The 20,998-nt window shown below is 42.9% G+C and overlaps 1 protein-coding gene across 13 annotated transcripts in view; it reads right to left on the bottom strand.

Annotated features, from left to right (window-relative positions):
- The window catches only part of Cdc14b (cell division cycle 14B), a 94,919-nt gene that overhangs the window by 56,502 nt on the left and 17,419 nt on the right, over positions 1 to 20,998 (bottom strand). For 7 of the 13 annotated variants that reach the window (XM_037205631.1, XM_037205632.1, XM_028891705.2 and 4 more), the window contains exons 2-3: positions 4,193 to 4,283; positions 3,528 to 3,603 (exon numbers count right to left, since the gene is read on the bottom strand). In XM_037205631.1, coding sequence (XP_037061526.1) covers positions 3,528 to 3,603; positions 4,193 to 4,283 — 167 coding nt within the window. The other 6 variants (XM_028891708.2, XM_028891707.2, XM_028891704.2 and 3 more) reach the window with 5 other exon arrangements.

The raw sequence follows: 20,998 nt of genomic DNA, 5'->3' as shown, positions 1-20,998 counted from the left end.
ATTAAAGGCGTTAACCAACAATCCTGATCTATTTGCTTTCTAAAAAAATCTCCAATCCTGGACTGGAGAGATGGTTCAGTGATTAAGAGCACTTGCTGCTTTTGAAGAAGGCCTGGATTTGATTCCCAGCACCCACATGATAGTTCATGTCTGTCTGTAACTCCAGTTCCATGGGATCCAATATCCTCTGATATCCGAGGGCACTGTATACACATGCATGAAAAATACTCATACATATAGCCAGTAAGTTAAAAGGATATACAGAACAAAGACAATCCATGAGCCAGCAGCTGAATGGCCTCTTCTTAATTATGAAAATTAAGTGTATAGTGGGGAATCTGTGTATGTTTCTCTATGTATGTTATATTTCAACAGGAAGTTAAAAAAAAAAAAAGGAAGCCATCATCACCCAGCACTTCCCCAGTGGTACTTCACTAATGTGAAATGCATCAAGGCTGGAACAGAGGATGTTCTAGCTCAATGAAAGCACTGCATGTCCCAGTGTCTCTACCATCAATGTGTACTATTTTTCCTTTAATGATTCACATGGACTGAGAGACCTAAATCAATGAAAAATAGAAACAAAAACTAACCAGCCATTGGCAGCACAGGCACCCTTTTCACCCAAGGCACTCTGAATCTCACTAGTTATATGGGCAGTGAGGTTTCAGACAGGCTGGTGTTCAACTTGTCAGTGCTTCTAGCAAGTCATTAGAAAGGAATGCACTCATTTCTGGTGACACAAAGAATAAAAGTCTCTAACAGGCTAGGCATGAAGGTGCATGCACAGGTGCACACACACATAGACTTACTCTTTCAAAACTAAAGCAAAGAAACAATAGTTGAGAGGAAAGGGAATTATATTTAGTCTCTTGGCCCTGTGGGAACAAAAGAGCCACTGACAAGTGGAAAGGGAGAGGGACCCAAAGATAGGCCACAGATGTTGACTCTGCTATTTAAGAGGGCCTGGGAAGAAGTCTGCTCTCATGTCTAAGTGAACAGAGTTGACGCTCTGGATGGAGGGGAAAATAACTCCCTTACTCATAAACTTTTAATGATGTTAAGCAAAAATAAAAGCCAGTAAGTTAAATTTTTGTTTTGCATAGTTCTCTGGTAAGTAACCCATCAATAAGTTTTTGTTTGTCTTTAATTCCTGCCAACAAATTCAGTATTTTCTACTTGATAGTTTATGATGACTAGTTACTTTTTTAAAACTTGAGACATGGTCTCACTAAGTAATCCTTGCTGGCGTGAAACTCACTATGTAGATCAGACTGGTCACAAATTTGCAGAGATCTACCTGCCTTTGTCTCCCCAGTGCTGAGATCAAAGGCATATACCATCACGCCCAGCTAGTTACTCCTTAAGTGTCTGATCAGTAATTCAGTTTCTAAATAAAAAAATGGGATTTGTGTTCACACGGTGTGCTCTCAGTGAGGCGGCCTCAGGGACACGCCAATGACCCTTGGCTCTCTCACTCCCCAGTCAGATGTATAAAGGGTCCAAGTTGAAGAGCAACTCATGCAACACTATGTGAGTTTCCAGCTAAGAGAACAAAGTAGAGTCTGCTTTCCACTCATCAGTGCTCCTCTTTAAAAGGGAGGCAGGGCTGGGTGGTGGTGCACACCTTTAATCCCAGCACTCGGGAGGCAGAGGCAGGTGGATCTCTGTGAGTTCGAGGCCAGCCTGGGCTACAGAGTGAGTTCCAGGAAAGGAGCAAAGCTAAACAGAGAAACCCTGTCTTGAAAAACCAAAAATAAAAATAAAAAATAAAAGTGAGGTAGGAAGAATGATGGCCAAAGCCTAGCTTCAGTTCCCATTAGGTCAGATAAGAAGGGACCTAGTTAACTAACTGCCTTTCACTCTGAGTATCTTCAATCCAAACCAGAATCAAATAACCCAAATATAACCCATTCCATTAAAACTAGAATAGAAAACAAGTTACGTGTGTTGGCATATCATATCCATGAGGGGATGCACACTTCGAGGCCAGTATGGGTTACACATAAGTGCATCTCAAAGCCCAGAAAAACCTCCAGGGATAAAATGTATGCAGTGTAAGTTTAGAAAAAAAAAATATTTTATTTTATTTTATTTTTTAATATACAAGTGTTTTTTCCTGCTTACGTTATGTATGTGTACTATGTGTTTGCCTGGTGCACAAAGACCAGAAGAGGGTGCCATATCCTCTAGAACTCCTGTGACAGTTATGAGTCACCATGTGGGTCTCTGAAAGAGCATCCAGTGCTCTTGACTGCTAAGCCATTTCTCCAGACTCAGAAAAATAAAAATATATATTTTAAATACTGCTACAATGAGAAACAAGATCCTACCCTGTTTTTGAGACAAACTTTCACAATGTAGGTCAGGCTATACAGTCATGTACAGCAATGAATTCACAACCCTCCTCCAAGCACTGAGATTACAGGTGCATTCCACTACACCATTAAAACTCTTGGTATGTTTTCAAGACACGCTTCAGTAGGAAACTAGTTTCTTAGTAAGCCTTTTCTGTTTTTTAAAAATAAGACCTTTCTGTCTAGCACAGGCTTGCCTTGAACTTGGGATCCCCACCTGAATGCTCAGATGTGCACTAGCACCAGCATGCCTGGTCTGAAACTGTTTTGTTTTGTAAGAGAAAGCATTCTTTCAAATCTGAATTTTTTAAATACTTTTTAAAAGGAGGTAGGTCTCCTTTGCTTTACTCTCTAAAATGTTGCTGAGTGATCACTTCAGTCAAACCTTGAATGAAAAGATTAACCTTGAAAGGACCCTAAGAGGGACAAGCATGGATCACCTTAGAAGGTTGAGAACATGAGGGAACAGTATAGTTGAGTTGGGGGAAGGATGGAGAAGGAGAGCAATGAGAGAGATATCTTGATAGAGGGAGCCATTGTGGGTCTAGGGAGAAACCTGGTACTAGGGAAATTCCATGAATCCACAAGGACGACCCCAGCTAAGACTCCTAGCAATAGAGGAGTGGGTGCCTGAACTGGTCTTTTCCTGTAATCGGATGGGTGACTACCCTAATTGTCATAGAACCTTCATCTAGTAACTGATGGAAGCAAATACAGAGATCCACAGCTAAGCACTGAGCTGAGCTCCTAGAGTCCAGCCGAAGAGAAGGAGGAGGGATTATATGAGGGTGTGTGTGTGTGTCAAGATCATGATAGGGAAATCCATAGAGACAGATGACCTAAGACAGTGGGAGCTCAGGGACTCTGGACTGACATCTGGGGAGCATGGGACCGAACTGGCCCTCTGATAGTCTTATGGCTTTATCCCTGGTGCATAAACTGGCTTTTTGAGCCCATTCCCTATGGTAGGAAACCTTGTTCAGCCTTGATGCAGGGTGAGGGGCTTGGTGCTGCCTCAACTTGATATACTAGGCTTTGTTGACTTCCCAAGAGAGGCCTTATCCTCTCTGATGAGTAGATGGTGGGTGGGGTGAAGAAGAGGTAGGGGGGAGCAGGAGGAGGGGAGAGAGGGGGAACCGTGGTTGGTATATAAAATGAAAAAAAAATTACCTTGAGCTTCTTATTTATCTTGCAACAATATCTGTAAACCATTGCCAGATTGAGTGGTCCAAAATCAGCGTAGAAGCTTTAAAAGATGAATAGAAACAAGTATGAATTAGCTGAATGTAAATGCTCCTAAAATCAAATTATGGCAAGCGAGCATCCACCAACCAAATTAACACAGGCCACACAATTCTAAGGTCCTGTCCTATTAATACTAACAGAAATATTCTGGTAATCAACACCCATTTAAATACGCAACAAATGGGACAGAGTTGTACCTCATTGGTGGAGAGAGCTCAGCTAGCATGCACCAGACAGACCTTGCTGCCCTCCCCTAACACACAACACACACACCCCAGAGGTGTAGACTGACTCTAACCTCAATTAAGAAATTGTTTTTGCATATATTGCCCACTAGCAAAACCAGTATCTTACAGGTTCTTATTTTCACACAGATCTGCAGTGCAAACTATTACAATATCAAATCTCAGTGCTTAAACGGAGGTTCTTTGTATCCTCAAAGATCTATTTTATTACCAAGAATCTGAAACAGTACCCAGCTGTAAGTGATCAGATATATGATTTCTCAAGGCTATGCCATCTGTACTCATACCAAGAGATTCTTCAGAAGACAGTTTAAAAGTCTCAGTCTTTTAAGAGGCAATACTTACTTCTCATACTCAAGTTCATTATCTATGCTGAAATAATGTTCGTTTGACGCACTCTTTGGTCTGCTGTAGAGAATGGCAAAACAAAGGCGATCTGAAATGGAAAAATTGCAATGTTCCTTCCTTCAAGCTATTAAAAAATATGTCCCAAGTCAAGACCCAATTCTTTCCTGATGAATTCAAATATGGAAGGTTTTTTTTTTAATCGACTTTGTGTGTCCATGCCGCCCACCCCATGTTTCAGATGGCAAAGATAACAATGTATAAATTTTTAATTGATTTTGTGTCCGTGTGCACCCCCTCCTCCTTCAGATTGAAAAGGTGACAATATATAATTTCAAAACAGCCTCTTTTGGTGAATAACAATAAATAGGCAAAAGTCTTAAAGAAGAAATCACCTTAATCTGTAAGCTTCTACAGTGGTAGGTGATATTTCATGCAGTGATACTGTTTTGACTTCTGAGGCAACTAAGAAATCGCAGGGAACACACAGCATGCATCAGAGGGCTAGCCTGTAGCTATGCATCAAGTTTATGAGGACACTCTGAAAAGACATGCTGCAGGAAACAACCTTTTTAAGTAAAAACAAAGAATGCTTTCAATATTGCTGATTACAGCTATAGAACACAAGAAGGTGTGTTTATACAATTCTTTTCGCAGATGGCCATGGCTTTGAGTTTCTCACAGATTACTGTTAGAACCAAAGCAATGGGAGGCCCAACAAGGATGGAATCTGCTGCATGAATGCAGTCAGGGTGCTGTGGAGTTTAGCAAGAAGGGTAGTAATATTCTAAGGCTCTACTCTTATTCCCCAACCCCAGAAAGGGCAATATCTAATAGTAATTAGATGCCTACACTCAAAACATGGCAAAAATCAAGGACAGCCTTTGAAATATATATATTTTTTCAGACCAACTTGTTAGGGCTAAGAAACAACACAAGCTGGTACATCCTTTTCCCCAAATGGTAATTTAGACTTTTCTATCTGTTCCTCCACTCTCACAGTCCCTGCATGTATGTCCTAGTAAAGGCAACTACAAACTTCTAGCAGCCACATTCAAATGGGTGACACGGCTAGTCCTTTCCAACCACAAATGACCTTTGATCCGTGGTGTTCAGTGCCTGTGCATTTCACTAGCTTCCAAGCGTGGGTGGAGAGGGTGTAGGGCACAGAGGTCATAAGCACACTAAGATGTCGGTTCGCCCCAAAGCCACTAGCCCCAGCGGGGAGGTCAGTTGGGATCCTTGGGCAGCAAATCGCTACTCCAGCCAGCCCGAGTCCTACCCTGCCCTGAGCACTCACCTCGGATCACCTCGGCCACCCGAGGGGTCCCCGCGCCCTCCCGGCTCATGACTCCAAAGCATCTGGAAGGCAGGGCAAGAGAAGGACCCAGCGGGTCCGGGATGACCGGCCACGGGAAGAAGAATGCAAGGGCGGCCACACCCCCTAAGTTTAAAAAACAGTGAAGTTTAAAGAGCCTCGCCCATGCATGGGCACGGAGACGCCCTGGCGGGTGACAAGCAGCAGACTGAGAGCCAGCCCCGGAAGTTCAAACTCTGGGCCGTCCCCGGGGTGGCCAGGGGCCAGTGTCCTTTAAAAGAGGCCAGACCCACGGGCACGCGCGACCAGGGGTCAGATGCCCTGCAAAAAGAGAGACCTGGCCCACGAGCACACGCAACTAGGGCCAGCTGTCCGGCAAAGGAAGCAACCAGACATACAGGCACTCGTGGCCAGCTGTTTTACAAATGCGGCGATTCAGCTAGCTCAGAGTACACAGGGCCAGCTCAAAACCCACCAGCCCGCACGACCCAGGCGCGCATGATGAAGGAATTGGGGACAGGCCGGCGCCAGCCTCCACCACAGGCTGGGAACTCCCGCCTCCCCCGCCGCCACCCACCACCAGGGGGCGCTGCGCGGCCCACACCGCTGAGCGTCACAGCTTGGACCAGACAGGTCGCGCTGGGTTTTGCAAGAAACTTTAGAACTAACTGCAAGGTGAGTTTAGCCTGCTAGAGTTGGGCATGAGCAGACTCCCAACACTTGGGAGGCAGAGGTGGAAGGAAAATCAAGTGTTCAAGGTCAGTCTCACCTAAAGAAAATTCAAGGCCAACCTAAGCTGAGAGTCTCTCAATAAATAGGGGTTAAGATGGCTTAGCAGGTAGAGGTGTTTACCCCTCGAGGATGCAGCCTGATTACCAGTTAAATGCCCAGAACACACATAGTGGTGGAAAGGTAAGAACCAACTGGACCTCTGACCTCCCCACACATCATATGCACGCATGTCCGTGCACAAACACTATTATTTTTCAAATTAAAAATAAACCTAATACTCAGGTCACTTGCTATTTTAAAGGTATGGGAATAGTCTAAAAGCAAAATGTTTAATATGCTTCTTAGCAACCATTCAACAGTTTCAGTCTATGTCCTTAATCTCAAGAGAACAAGTTAACGTACAGGAGTGTGCTCGCACTTTTGTAAGTATGTCATATGATGCTATCTATGTCTTGTGGATCTTTTTTATTTCTTCCCAAGTTTTTCCAAGTTTTCTACAGAAAAGCACCAAGGAGTGAAAAATTGTCAATGCCCTTCCCTTGAAAAAAAAGAAAGAAAGAAAGAAAGAAAGAAAGAAAGAAAGAAAGAAAGAAAGAAAGAAAGAAAGAAAGAAAGAAAGGAAGAAAGAAAAACAGCAAGTCTAGAAAATAATTTTTTAGGAAAAAAATGACACATTATTTATAATTCCTAAAGACCTGCATAGTCCTTAACCTTATTGTAGAATTTCAGATGGATCAGATTGAGACAGAGACGCAGATACACACACACACACACACACACACACACACACACACACACCAGTGGGGTGGATTCCTTTCATACTTGGACCTGGGGAAGACTTTTCTCAGATCAAAGCACCATCAGAAAAATCAACCCGTAAATTAATATACTTTAAAACAGTTTTTGCAGCAATAAACACAAACAAGTCAAGGGAATAAGCTGTTGAGAATACTCTATTGGCTGGAGAGATGGTTCAGCGGTTAAGAGCACTGATTGCTCTTCTAGAGGTCCTGAGTTCAATTCCCAACTACCACATGGTGGCTCACAACCACCTGTAATGAGATCTGGCATCCTCTTCTGGCCTGCAGGGACTCATGCAGGCAGAACACTGTGACCATAATAAATAAATAAATCTTTAAAAAAAAAAGAATACTCTAAATTCATCAAGCATACCCAATTTCAATTATGTTATTGTAAAAATTACAGAAATGCCATTTTAAAGTTTGAGACTTTTTATTCATTTCTTTGTTTTGTATGTGTGGCAGAGAACTTCTCTCTGGAGTCCATTCTCCCCTGCCACCTTGTGGGTTCCAGGGATCAAACTACATGCAACTACTGATATCTTTAAAGTCAAAAATCTAGTCAGCAGTGGACACCTTTAGAGCAGGCGACTGGACACGAAACAAAAATGAGTAAGAGAGATTTATGCAGCCGGGCGGCACTCGGGAGGCAGAGGCAGGTGGATCTCTGTGAGTTCGAGGCCAGCCTGGTCTACAAAGCGAGTTCCAGGAAAGGCGCAAAGCTACACAGAGAAACTCTCTCTCGAAAAAAACCAAAAAAAAAAAAAAAAAAAAAAAAAAGAGAGAGAGAGATTTATGCCTTTTTATAGCTTTTGAACTTTGGGTTACATATTATATATTCAAAAGAGCAACATTTTGAAAAACAAGCTTGCAGGCTAACAATGTTTATTCAAAGCTAAATCCCTACTAAGATGTGAAACACTTTATGAAGATGCCTGAAAGGGGCCCTTTCCACACACTGAAACCTGTGTGTACTTTCTAATCTTTGGAAATTGCAAATTTTTTTGTGTAGCTGGAAGTTTTTCTCTGGTCTGCCAGGCCCCCTGCAGAAGCTTATATTAATTATAACTGCTTTGCCATTAGCTCAGGTTTGTTACTGACTAGCTCTTACACTTAAATTAACCCATAATTCTTATTTATGTTCAGCTGCTGTGGATGATTGATTGATAAATAAAACTCTGATTGGCCAGTAGCCAGGTAGGAAGGATAGGGTAGGCGGGACAAGGAGAAGAATTCTGGGAGGTGAAAGGCTGAGGCAGAGAGACGCTGCCAGCCGCCGCAATGACTAGCAAGATGTAAGGTACTGGTAAACCACGAGCCACATGGCAACTTATAGACTAACAGAAATGGGTTAATTTAAAATATAATAACAGCTAGCAAGAAGCCTGCCATGGCAATACAGTTTATAAGTAATAAAAGTCTCTGTGTGTTTACTTGGTTGGGTCTGAGTGGCTGTGGGACTGGCGGGTTAGAGAGATTTGTCCTGATCGTGGGTCAGGCAGGACCAGGAAAACAGTAGCTACATTTAGCCACATGGCTTGGTACCTTTTCTCAGTTCTGCCTTGTTGTTTTGCTTCCTCTGTGTCTGGCTGAAGACTCTTGACTCTGCTTTTCCTCTTCCCAGAATTCTCCTTGTCTGCTTACTCTGCCTATACTTTCTGCCTGGCTACTGGCCAATCAGCAACCAATCAGAGCAACACACATTCACAACATACAGAACATTCTACAGCACCTCCCCTTTTCTATCTAATCAAAAAGGAAGGTTTTAACTTTAACACAGTAAAATGACATATACTAGAACAATTATCAAGTAAGGATTACAGTTACAATATCTAGTCTATTTGTATTTGGCAAAATTAAAGAAAATATTCTATCCTATATTTGTGAATCTAAAGTTTCATATCTAATTTATCTTTTATCATAACCAAGGAAAATTATAGACATAGAAAGATCAAATCGAACTCTAAAGGATATGCTAAATAAACAGAAAGGGGCAACAAAACCCCCCAGAAAGAGATTACATAATGCTCTATTAACTTTGAATTTTTTCAGTCCTAATGAGGAACAACAGCAGCTGCAGAGAGACATTGGATAATAGAAAAAAACTACAGAATTAAATCAGCCTATATACTTTAAAGATATGCTGACCTCAGAATGGAAACCAGGGTATGTGTTACATTGGGGATGAGGTTTTGCTTTTGTTTCTGCAGGAGAAATAAAGCTATGAATACAATCAAAATTGATAAAGGTTCAATTTAAACAAGAGAGACCTCTTAATTAGAGGAGGTGATAGTTCATCAACCAGCATGATCATCCAATTTAAATTAACTTATACAACTAACAAATGCTTTTCATTTAATCAGATATAGCTTGCCAAAAGGGAACCTCCCCAAAGTTAGTCTTGGGGAAAGGTTTTTGCTTTTGTTTTTCAGGAGAATGAAGGCTAAGGAATCTGAAGAACACTGGAGAAATGAGACATCTGAAGAAAAGAGAAAAATCATCCAGAAAGAAATGTTCCAAGAAAACAAGTAAATTGGCCTACTGGTGTATCACATATAAAATTTCATAAGTCTTCCTAAATATTTGTTTCTGCTCTTTTCTACAAACACTTAACACAAATGGTCTTTATGTAGTCCCAGTTCAATTAAAAATTAAAGCTGGCTTTGGAGTTTGAGTATGCCTCTCTCCTTCTCTAAATCCAAGCATGTTTCTTAAAAGGAAAATGCAAAATCTCAGTATCATGTCAGATTGCCACTAATCTCAATTCTTTGATTCTATTTTGATTCTTTAAGCTTTTCTTAAGGTATGAATTTATATCAAAATTTATAAGATATATATGATATATATATTTTTAAACTTTTGTCTTGAAATTAATGGTCATATAGAGTACTAACTAATTCTTTAAAAAAAAAAAAAAAAAGGTTTCATTTAGCTGCCTATACATGTTTTTGTGCTGGAGTCTCTATCAGTTTTTTGCAGGGAATCATGACCAGGCCTAACAGTGAATGTGAAGTCTCCAGAAAGATGATGGGGTCCCACAACAACGATTCCACATGGACAATAATAATACCACTAAGCTGACAAACATCACCCAAAGATCAGCTTTGGACTACAAACTGCTCAGGACAATTTTGAGATAGCTAGCTGAGATGATCCAGCCTCATAGACTATTCTAGCTCCAAGCCAGGCTGGCCTCGAACTCACAGAGATTTGCTGCCTCTGCTTCCCAAGTGCTGGGATTAAAAGCATGTGACACCACCACCTATCCATTAAACAATGGATTAGCAGGTAAAGGCACCTGCTACCAAGCCTGACAACCTGAGTTCAATTCCTGAGATCTACATTGTAGAAGGAAAGAACTAACTCCTGAAAGTCACCTTCTGACCTCTACAAGCATGCACAGGCATGCAGGCACATGCACATACAACCATTTAATAAAAAAGTCTTGGAGTCTAGGGGTGTACAGAGCACTCACCTAATATGGTTGAGAATCTAGATTCTGTCTCCAGCAACAACAAAAAGTCTTGGTTTTTTTGTATTTGCTGGTTTCTTTGGAGCTAAGAATTAAACCAGTTATCTTGGTTGCAAGCATTATCAAGTGAGTGCCCTACCACCAGCTCCATGTCCAGACTTATTAAGGAACATCTTGGAATTAGTTTACCATGGAAAAACATACTCCTTTAGGGTGAGTGAGGATAGAAAAGAAGCTTTCTTCCCCATCTGCCTGAGTGTGCTCAACTCCCCCATTAATGTATGCTCTGGCAGCACTTACAGCTGACCAAGATCTATCCATGCAGCCTCAAGGATAAATAAAGCACCAAACACTCAGTCTCTCAATGGGAAATGTGTTTATACCTCTAGCCAGTTGCCTTTGCTACCACTCCTTCAGGCTTCTGTGACTCCTGTGAAGTTTATGCCCACTGACAAAGAGAGAGAAAATGATGACCCCTATCCTTTAAAGCAAGGAACCCTGAAACTTCACTGGGGGGATCTGCCCAGCATGTCTCACATGCTCTCTGGCTATGTGAAAAATTCCAGTTCATATTCTAGTTTCAGCTGGAGATGCAGTTCAGTGACACACTGCCTGTGCACATGTTTGATCTCCAGCACCACATAAAGTTAGGCATGGTGTCCCACACCTGTGATATCAACACTTGAAAAGTGGAATCTGCTGCGTAGTGGTGGTCCATGCCTTTAATCCCAGCACTTGGGAAGCAGAGGCAGGCGGACCTGTAAATCAGAGGCCAGACTAGTCTACGCAGTTTGAGTTCTAGAATAGCTAGGGCTGTTACACAGAAAATCCTTGTTTTGAAAACCAGAAAAGTGGAATCAGGAAGAACAGTAGTTCAAAGTTATCCTTAGCTACATAGGTCCAAGGCCAGTCTGGGAGACAAAGACCTTGTCTCAAAAGCAAACAAGACCTTAGTTTCAGGTAAGGTATAGTCCAGTGCTACTGAGCAGCAAAATGCCTGTGGCTCCATTACCAACACACACACAGTCCAGTTAGACTGTTATTTTAGGGAGCATGTCTGGGACTTAAGCCTGGTTACCCATGCAGTCAGTCCCCTCCCATCAAGCTCCTGGCTATGAAGTACCAGTTGAGTGGTACTAGTCCTAAGAGTAACAATCCTATACATGAAATATTGTGGAGTCTACCCAAAGAGAACCTGATCTCTGAGTATAACTATTAGGATCCTGTACATGCGCAGCTCGGGGTCCTGTGTCTTACCTCTTACATCATCAGCGGGTGCTGGCAACTACGTGGTCACACAATCTGTGCCTTAAAAAGCCGAATGTGGACCCCCACTCTCCCCCACTCTCTCTGTGTGTCTTTTGCTCTCTGCTCTGCACGCTTTCCTCCCCCACCAGGCCTGGCTACCCCCCCCCAACCCCCACCCCCCGCCACCTTTCCCTCCTAATAAGGCTCTAAAAGTACCACTGGATTCTATCGTGACTGTGACCTTTCCACACAGTAACCAGCACCGATTTTAACTATCAATAACCAAAGCAAGGGTGAGGGTGTGTTAAACTTAAAACTTCCTCTATTCAAGATTTTTCAGAAATGATTTTTTTTTTTTTTTTTTTTTTGGTTTTTCGAGACAGGGTTTCTCTGTGTAGCTTTGCTCCTTTCCTGGAACTCACTTGGTAGCCCAGGCTGGCCTCGAACTCACAAAGATCCGCCTGCCTCTTCCTCCCGAGTGCTGGGATTAAAGGCGTGCGCCACCACCGCCCGGCTAGAAATGATTGTTTAAAAAAAAAAAAAAAGAACATCCTAAAAGATGAATATGTTGGTTGGTTTTTAACTGATATAAATGTAGACTTATCTGGAAAGACAATCTCCACTGAGGAGTTGCCTTATTCAGACTGGCCTGTAGGCAAGTCTGTGGAGGCATTTTCTTGATTGAGGATTAATGCAGAAGGCCTACCTCACTGTGGGTGGTGCCATCCCTAGGCATATGGTCCTCAGTTGTATAAGAAAGCAGGCTGAATAAACCACAGGAGCAAGCTACAAGCAGAGCTCCTCCATGGTCTCTGTCTCAGTTCCTGCCTCCAGGTTCCTGTCCTGACTTCTCTCAGTGATATAATTTAACCTGAGTTTTCAGCTAAAGAAACCCTTTTCTCCCCAAGTTGTTTTTGGTCATGGTATTAATCACAGCAATAAAACTCTCACTATAACACTGACTCAGGTCAGACATAGTAGGACAGGGCAGTGTGGTCAGATTATATCACTAGAAGGTCCCATGCCCAGCAGGCCCAATGGTCAGTGCTGACCCAGGGAGAAGCTACAGAACAGGCACTTTAGGCAGATGGATACTCATCTAGGGTTACAAGCCAGGAATTTTAACAATTCTTATTTTTCTATTTAAGTAATTTCAGAAGGGATTTGCCTCAATATTTGCCTCATTCTAAGACAAACACTTGCCCAAAGGAGCATATTCAACAAACTTTACTTCACACCTTGTTAAACTTTTTCCACCTGAGACCTCTTTGCCCACAGAATTTTTTATATTAACCTACATCAGTCATGGGTGTATAAATAGGCATGCAAATCAAATATGTGCTGGTGAATCAGGAGGAAATGATTTTTAAGCAGTTATTTGGCATGTATATACACTTTCCATTAAAGGCTAAGCCATGGTTGCCTATCAGATGGATGTGCTTGCTTACTTTCACATAAAGAATGAATTTTTGGGTGGATCTCTGTTAATGCAGGACATAAAGCATCTTCAAGATTTTTTCAGAGCTCATCAACATTTTGATTTTACAGTCATCATTCCTGAGTACACATGCCATTTTACATATATATGTAGTACAAAATGGCATAAATATGCTTAAAGTCATTTCAGAAACTGTCAATTCTGTCCTAATCTCAAGGCAAAACTCATTCAAAGATTTTGTTTGTTTGTTTAAACAAACACAAGTCAGCAATTTTTAAAATCAAGTTATTTTACCACAACACAATCCAAAGATTGTGCAGAGGATGGCAGCGGAATACTTCTAAAGTCCTTGTTTTCTATAATTTAACAGAATGTCTGGGAGAGAAGAGAACGGTATGTGCAGCAAAACCCTGCAATCCGAGAGGTGCTCCAGGCAGCTGGTTCTACTGCATAGAGAGAGGCATGCACAGTGGAAACCACTCTGCTGTAAACCAAAGATGCAGTGGGGCTACACAGCGCAAGCAAGGGCCGCCAGGAACACCTCAGTCAGCCTGGCTTGATTCTGAATCAATATTTGCTCACTGTACACTTTAGAAACGTTTTACCATTACTATTTTTTAGCTACCTTGACGTTCAGCCACCCAGCTCTACATGAGGCTGAACCCCACGGATTAGAGAGCTGAGCCTTGCCAGGCAGTGGTGGCACACACCTTTAATCCCAGCAATCGGGAGGCAGAGGCAGGCAGATTTCTGAGTTCAAGGCCAACCTGGTCTACAAAAGGAGTTCCAAGACAGACTCCAAAGCTACACAGAGAAACCCTATCTGGAAAAACCAAAAACAAACAAACAAACAAACAAACAAACAAAAAAAACAAAACCCAAAAAAGAAAGCTGAGCCTTTCTTTATAAGAAACAAGGTCTTTTTGGTTTTTTTTTTTTTTTTTTTTTTAAAAAAAAAGCTGGCCTTGAACTCAGAGATCTGCTTGCCTCTGCATCCATGCATCACCACCACTACCACCCTAATTTTAAAAAATGGAATCAAGGGCAAAATACTTGAAGATAGTTGGCCAAAGAAAATAAATGGCCTATAGATCATAAAAAAGAAATACAGAGTGGGGGGGTGGTGGGTGGTGGGTGGTGGTGGTGGTGGTGGTGGTGGCGGCGGCGGCGGCGGCAGCGCACACCTTTAATCCCAGCACTCGGGAGGCAGAGGCAGGCGGATCTCTGTGAGTTCGAGACCAGCCTGGGCTACCAAGTGAGTTCCAGGAAAAGGCACAAAAGCTACACAGAGAAATCCTGTCTCGAAAAACCAAATAAATAAATACGAAAAAAAGAGAAATGCAAATTAAACTCACAATGAAGAAGCACATCCACTTAGAAACGCTGAAATTGGAAATAACAACACTACTTGTTGAAAAAGATGTAGAGTCATCATCATAGTCCTATACTGCTAAGAACCATAATATAATAGTAATGTCTATTAATACAGAAAAGTATCAAAGTGGGAGCCTGACCCTCCTGCAAACAAGCCTTCCAGGTAACAAAGGTCTCAAAGGAAAAGCTGAGGGCAGTGAAAAAACACATCCAGCTTCCCTGTGTTCAGGCCCAGGGCTGCCTGACTACTGTCATGTCCCATAAGTCATATACTAATCAGGTTCAATATTCTGTGGAATGTAAGAAGCCCCTTATCCAACAATGTCCTTGGGACTTTCCAAACACCTGTTGTAACCCAAACCACAAAGAACACAGTGTCTCTTAGTCTAACTTGATAATGTCAACTGACCTTGGACCCACTTCCTCCTTATGGCACAACACACACACATACACACACACACATACACACATCTTACACATCTTATGGCACAACACACACAACATACACACACACAACCTACCCCCAAAAAGACCTTAAAAGAACATCCTTTGTTTTCCCTAGAACATCCTTTGTTTTCCCCGAACTGGCTTAAGTTTTACTTCAGTCCTCCCAAGTTCCTTTTGCCAGAAGGACAATCCAATTCTGTGCCCTTTGTCTGTTAGCTTCAGCTGTCAACTTGAAATAAACCTAGAATCACTTGGGAAGAGGAACCTCAACTGAAGAATTGTCCCCATCAGGTTGGCCTGTGTTATCTGAGACATTTTCTTAACTGCTAACTGCTGTGGAAGGGCCAGGCCCACTGGAAGGGTCAAGGAGCTTGGGCTGTGTAAGAAGGGTAACTAAGCAAGCCCCTCCATGGTTTCTACTTCAGTTCCTATTTCAGCTCCTGCCCTAGGTTATCCTGGATGATGGACCTGTCAGCTGAAATAAACCCTTTCCTCCCCAAGTTGATTTTGGTTGTGATGTTATCACAGCAACAAAGAAGCAAACTAAAACACTCAAACCTAACCTCACTTTTCCCTAATCCTAGTAACAGAAAGGAAGACACAGGAAAAAAGAAAACTTCCTGTTAGAACTCCCATCTGACAGTGTGGGGTATGTAAACTGGAGGAGAAAGAGTAAAGCAGACACCCAACATTGGCCTCGGGCCTCTGCACCCACCTGTACACACCTGCATGCTCACCTGTACACATGTGTACACACAGATACATAGAACCTCACTGGAAATGTTTAGCTGTCTCCTGCAAGTTACTTAATTTTCCCTTTGACCTCGCCACTCTATCTCTATGTAAACTCTCAAGAGAAGTTCCAAGTGTCTACAAAAGAACAGGCACACAAATATTCACAGCAGCTTCGCCATAGACAACAACTAGAAGCAACCCAGAGACCATCTGTAAGAGAGCAGGGACTCCTCCAATGGAACACTACTCCAGCAACAACCCAAGAGCAAGTGCACAATGCTCCACCAACACCCACATCTCTAGCCTCAAGCACAGAGAAGCTCACACTTCAGGACTCTGTACACACAAAGTTCAACCACAGGTAAAACTGGCCCACAGAGACAGAAATCGACAGTTACCAGAGGTGGATGTGGGGAAAGTTGACAGCAGTGGCTCCTGAGTGTAACCCTGAAAACACTCACACATTTGACTGTATGTAAGCTGTATTTTATAAGGTCAAGAGGCAGGAGGTGAGAATAGCTTAAGAAAGAATCTCAGAGGCTAGAGAGACAGCTCAGCAGTTAAAACTGAGTTTGGTTCCCAGCACCCACATCAGGTGGTACACAACCATCTGCAACCCCAGTTCCAGGGGGTCCAGTGTCCTCTTCTGGCCTCCAAGGGTAGCCACATGCATATGGAAACACCAAACAAATATACATACATTACACATAAACTGAAAAATTACATTTAAAAAATAAAGAATCTTGACTACTATGGATTTGTGAAAAAAGTACTAACAAAGTATTCTATACTGAACACAATGAAGGATAATCTTAACCTAATTAACATCATAAATAATAATTTATATTGCAGCCTAAAACTAGAAAAGGAAATTATCTGGGAATGAGGCTCAATTGAAGAGCACTTGTTTAGTATGCAGGAAGCCTGGGGCTGGCTTCTCAGCACTGTCTGACACCAGCGTGGAATGTAAACCTGGGAACCCAGCACTGGGCAATGGTGGTAGGATGACCAGAAGTTAGGGGTATCCTCAGCTGAATTCCAAGGCTAGCCTAGGCTACAGAGACCCCATAAAGATTTGCCAGAAGACACATTAAGGATAGTAGAAAAATAATTTAAGATTCTTCAAATAGTTTTGTTGTGGTGGTGGTCTTTTTGAGATAGGGTTTCTCCGTGTAGTTTTGGTGCCTCTCCTGGAACTCACTTTGTAGGCCAGGCTGGCCTCGAACTCACAGAGATCCACCTGCCTCTGCCTCCCAGAGTGTTAGGATTAAAGGCATGCACCACCGCACTGCTCAAATAGTATTTTTATCTGCAGGACATGGTGGCACACGTCATTAATCCCAGTACTTGGGAGGCAGAGGCAGGTGAATCTCTGAGTTTGAGGCCAGCCTAGTTCCAGGACAACCAGACCAACATAATAGAGAGAACTGTCTCAAATTAAAATAATAAAAATATTATTTTTTATCTATTTTCAGTCAAAACTGCTTGTTCTAAATAACAATAATAGGAATAGAAAAATTTAAAAAGTAGAGACTAGAGTGCTGTGGTCTTCACGAAGGTGTTCTTTGTGGAGAGGGGCAGTGAATGGTAGGGACTGAGTCAGGACCTTGTACATGCTAGGCAAGTAGGCTACCACTGAGCTACAGCCCAGGACTTCTAAACTATTTTTCCTTAGGATTATCTGCCCTTCCTTACATGCTAACCACATTTTATCTATATATTTATTATTTAAAAGGTGAACTAGATTAAGAATAAGGAGACAGTGGCTCTGCTGAGGACATACATGTGGCTTCATATGTTCTAGCCTCACTCCTCGGCGTCTAGCTGTGCACTAGAACCCCACACCTGCAGGGTCCAGCACAGCCCTCTGCAGAGATGGTGCCTGTGCCTATTCTGCCTGTCTGCCGCTCTAGTGCACAGCAGGCAACTGGTCTCTCAGTTCTAATTTATAACCGACGAGAAGTGAGAAGCCCACAGCCTCCCTGGTCAGCAAAGCAAACACAAGGAGCTGGGCTTTCCTGCCACTCTGAAGGCCTCTGGGGCATGAGTTTTGAGCCCCTAACACTAAGCTTCTCAGCCTTAGGGATCCCCTACCTAGCACACAACAGGCACTTAACCAACATGAGTTTTGAGCCCCTAACACTAAGCTTCTCAGCCTTAGGGATCCCCTACCTAGCACACAACAGGCACTTAACCAACACCGGTTTAGTGACCAGATGGAAAGACAAGTAAAGCTGAACAAAAAGAAACCCTAATGGAGTCCACCCTGGTCTAAGCACTAACCGCGGTCACCTCAGCATCCAGCAGTCTAATGATAAAGGCACAGTCACCCCCACTTCACACAGGGACTGTCACCATCCTGGCAGGAGTGAAAATAAAGAGACACCATGCCCCTCCCTTTGGCTATCAGACTATACACTCCAAGAAATTGGGATTTCCCTAGAAATTCCATGTTGAGAAAAGGGAGAAACTGAAGTCTGGAGCTAGCCAGGAGAAACTTTCTGATAACTGAACTAGACTGAAGGGACTCTTAGCCAGCTTGAGCACAGCAAACATGGCTCTGGAAGGCTTTGCCCTTCTCCATTCCCTCTGCCTTGCTAAAAACAGATTACATTCCTGAAGCTAGTCACCAAGGTCTATTCCCTTATTTGGCCACTTCCTCCTCCTGTGGCTGACCACCAGTGTCCAGCTATCAAAGTATTGAAGTCCAGCAATCAAAAGGCCCCTTTGGCTGCCCTAATTAACATGCCCAATCAAAATTTAGTACCTCATCCTAACATGGAATTTCCCTTTTACCTTTATAAACTGCCATTTGTCTGTGGGCGGTGTTTGTCTCCTCTCTACTCAGAGGCAGTCCTTTGCCACCCCCACCCAGGAAAAACATCCCTTCCCCCACTTCCTGTCCTTTTCCCCTTCCCCCTCATCCTCTATCTCCTGTCTTTGTCTCTTATTCCCTGCCCTTTGTTCCTCTGGGGCAAATCTCCTTTGTGTGGAGAATTTGGTCTTGGGGTGTCTTGTGCCTTCATAGAGAATGATGATGGGTGGGTGCTGTGGGATGGTCTTTCTGTATAATGTGATTTTTTTTTTTTTTTGAGCTGAGGACTGAACCCAGGGCCTTTTGCTTCCTAAGCAATCGCTCTACCACTGAGCTAAATCCCCAACCCCGTATGTGTTGCTCCCATTGGTTAATAAATAAAGCTGCTTTGGCAGAGTCAGGGGCAGATGTCATCAAGCCACCCAAGGAGCAAGATGCCAGCAGACCAGTGGTAACACCATGTGGCAATATATAGATTAATAGAAATGGGTTAATTTAAGATGTAATAGCTAGTCAGCAATAAGTCTGAGCCATAGACCAAACAGTTTGTAATTAATATTAAGCCTCTGGGTGATTATTTTATCAAAAATGGCTGCTTCCTGGGAAGACGGAGAAACTCCAGTCTAGAGGTGGACCATATCTCAACCAGTCTTGCTTAGTTAAGCATATCTTGGGCCTGGCCTCACTATGTAGCCCTGGCTGGCCTAGTAGAACTTACTACATACATCAAGCTGGCCTGGAACTCACAGAGCACCTGCCACTGCCTCCAGAGTGCTGGAATTAAAGGTGTGTACCTCTCAAACTTGGACCTCTATTTAAACCTAAATTTCACATCAGAACCCTAGGACATGGACTTGGGGGGCCCCAGTGACCTCTTTATTTATTCCTCTTCTCAATGTGGCCATACTGAATGAATTTCTTTTTCTGCTTTTCACTATGACTCATTTGTTTAACTGGCCTGCTGAGAACAGGTGGCCAAGGCTGACTTCTCAGGGCTGCCAGGACCCAGACACTGAACCTAATAAATAAGGTAACAGAAGAAATCATCGAGGGAGACAAAGTAACTGTGCAACATCATTTGGCTTGTGAAATCTGGGTAGGTAAATCAAAGCTGTGACCCCACAGAACCACCCTAGGTGGTCAGAACTAACTCAGGGGGAGGGGCATGTGCAGACGCAGCTAGGGCTAAGGAAAAAGGCTTCTTCTCTTTTTTGGCACAGTCTTATGTAGCTCAGCCCGACCTTTGGATTTCTGATTTCTGATGTTCCTGTCTCCACCTTCCCAGTGCTGAGTACAAGCAGGTACCACCTTGACTGGTTGACACAGTGCTAAGGGTAGAATTCCAGGCTTTGTGCATGCATTACTGACTATGCCTTGTCCTCAGCTCATTTCTGATTATTGCATCACAGCATGACTTCTGTGAATGCCTGGTGGTAAGTAATTAAGTAGCTCAGGGAAGCAAATCCCACACCAAACTGCCTATTTTGGATCAGATGGCATGCAAGATTTTTTTTTTTTTTTTTTTTTAAAGACAGTGTGATAGATGCAATGAAATCCATGCATGTGAGCTTTCCCCAAGTTCTCTGTGTCTTGAGGAAACCGTGACTCCAGTAGAGTGAAGGCAGAAGGAAGCAGATGGGGTGCCCACCAAGAGCCCTATATCATCAACCCAGACAGCCAAGCCATGCTGCTCTGTCAGGCGTCCCCACCTTTACTTACAGGTCACTTAATTACAACTGATTTCCCTGTGGTGTCGTTTAGCTCCCTGCCACAGCCGCTGTGCTGCACAGGCCTGGCATCAGCTCCACAAGAATGGGAAGCCAACGGCTCTTAAGACGAGCTGTGTGCATGCTTTGATTTTTTGAGGGCAAACAGCTCTGTATATATTTTTCAAGTTGATGTGACAATGCAGAGGTAGCCCATGTGAAACATCTCTGACATCTAAGTTGTGACGATCCCCTGGCTCCCAACAATCCCCAAGAGACCATTTTTCAAATAATAGTACTAGACTTCATTGCTGAGGATGCCATGATATACTCACCCACACACCAATACACAACAAATAAATGTAATTAATTTTTAAAAAGAACAAGCATGAAAAATGTGTGTGTATGGTACTGGGGATTGAACCCAGAGCCATGTGCATGCTAGACAAGTGCTCTACCACTGAGCTATCCACATGCCTCTTTATTCTGAGATAGGGTCTCACGTGGTTAACTTGCAACCCTCCTGTTCCCATTATTGCTTCCAAACTTGTCCCTGAAAACCCCCTAAATATTTCTAAATTATTAGGGGCGATTTTGTCTCTTTTATATTTTTGGTTGTGAGCCTAGCCTTTAACAGCTGAGCCATCTCTCCAGCCCGATTTTGTCTCTTTTAATAGTTGCCAGGCAGTACCTTCAAGTGTAACCAGAAGTCACCATGAAC

The sequence above is a fragment of the Peromyscus leucopus genome, chromosome 5 (assembly GCF_004664715.2).
Source record: "Peromyscus leucopus breed LL Stock chromosome 5, UCI_PerLeu_2.1, whole genome shotgun sequence".
NCBI lineage: Eukaryota > Metazoa > Chordata > Mammalia > Rodentia > Cricetidae > Peromyscus > Peromyscus leucopus.
Note: the sequence above shows the minus strand (reverse complement) of the source record. Positions and strands in the feature narration are given on the sequence as shown.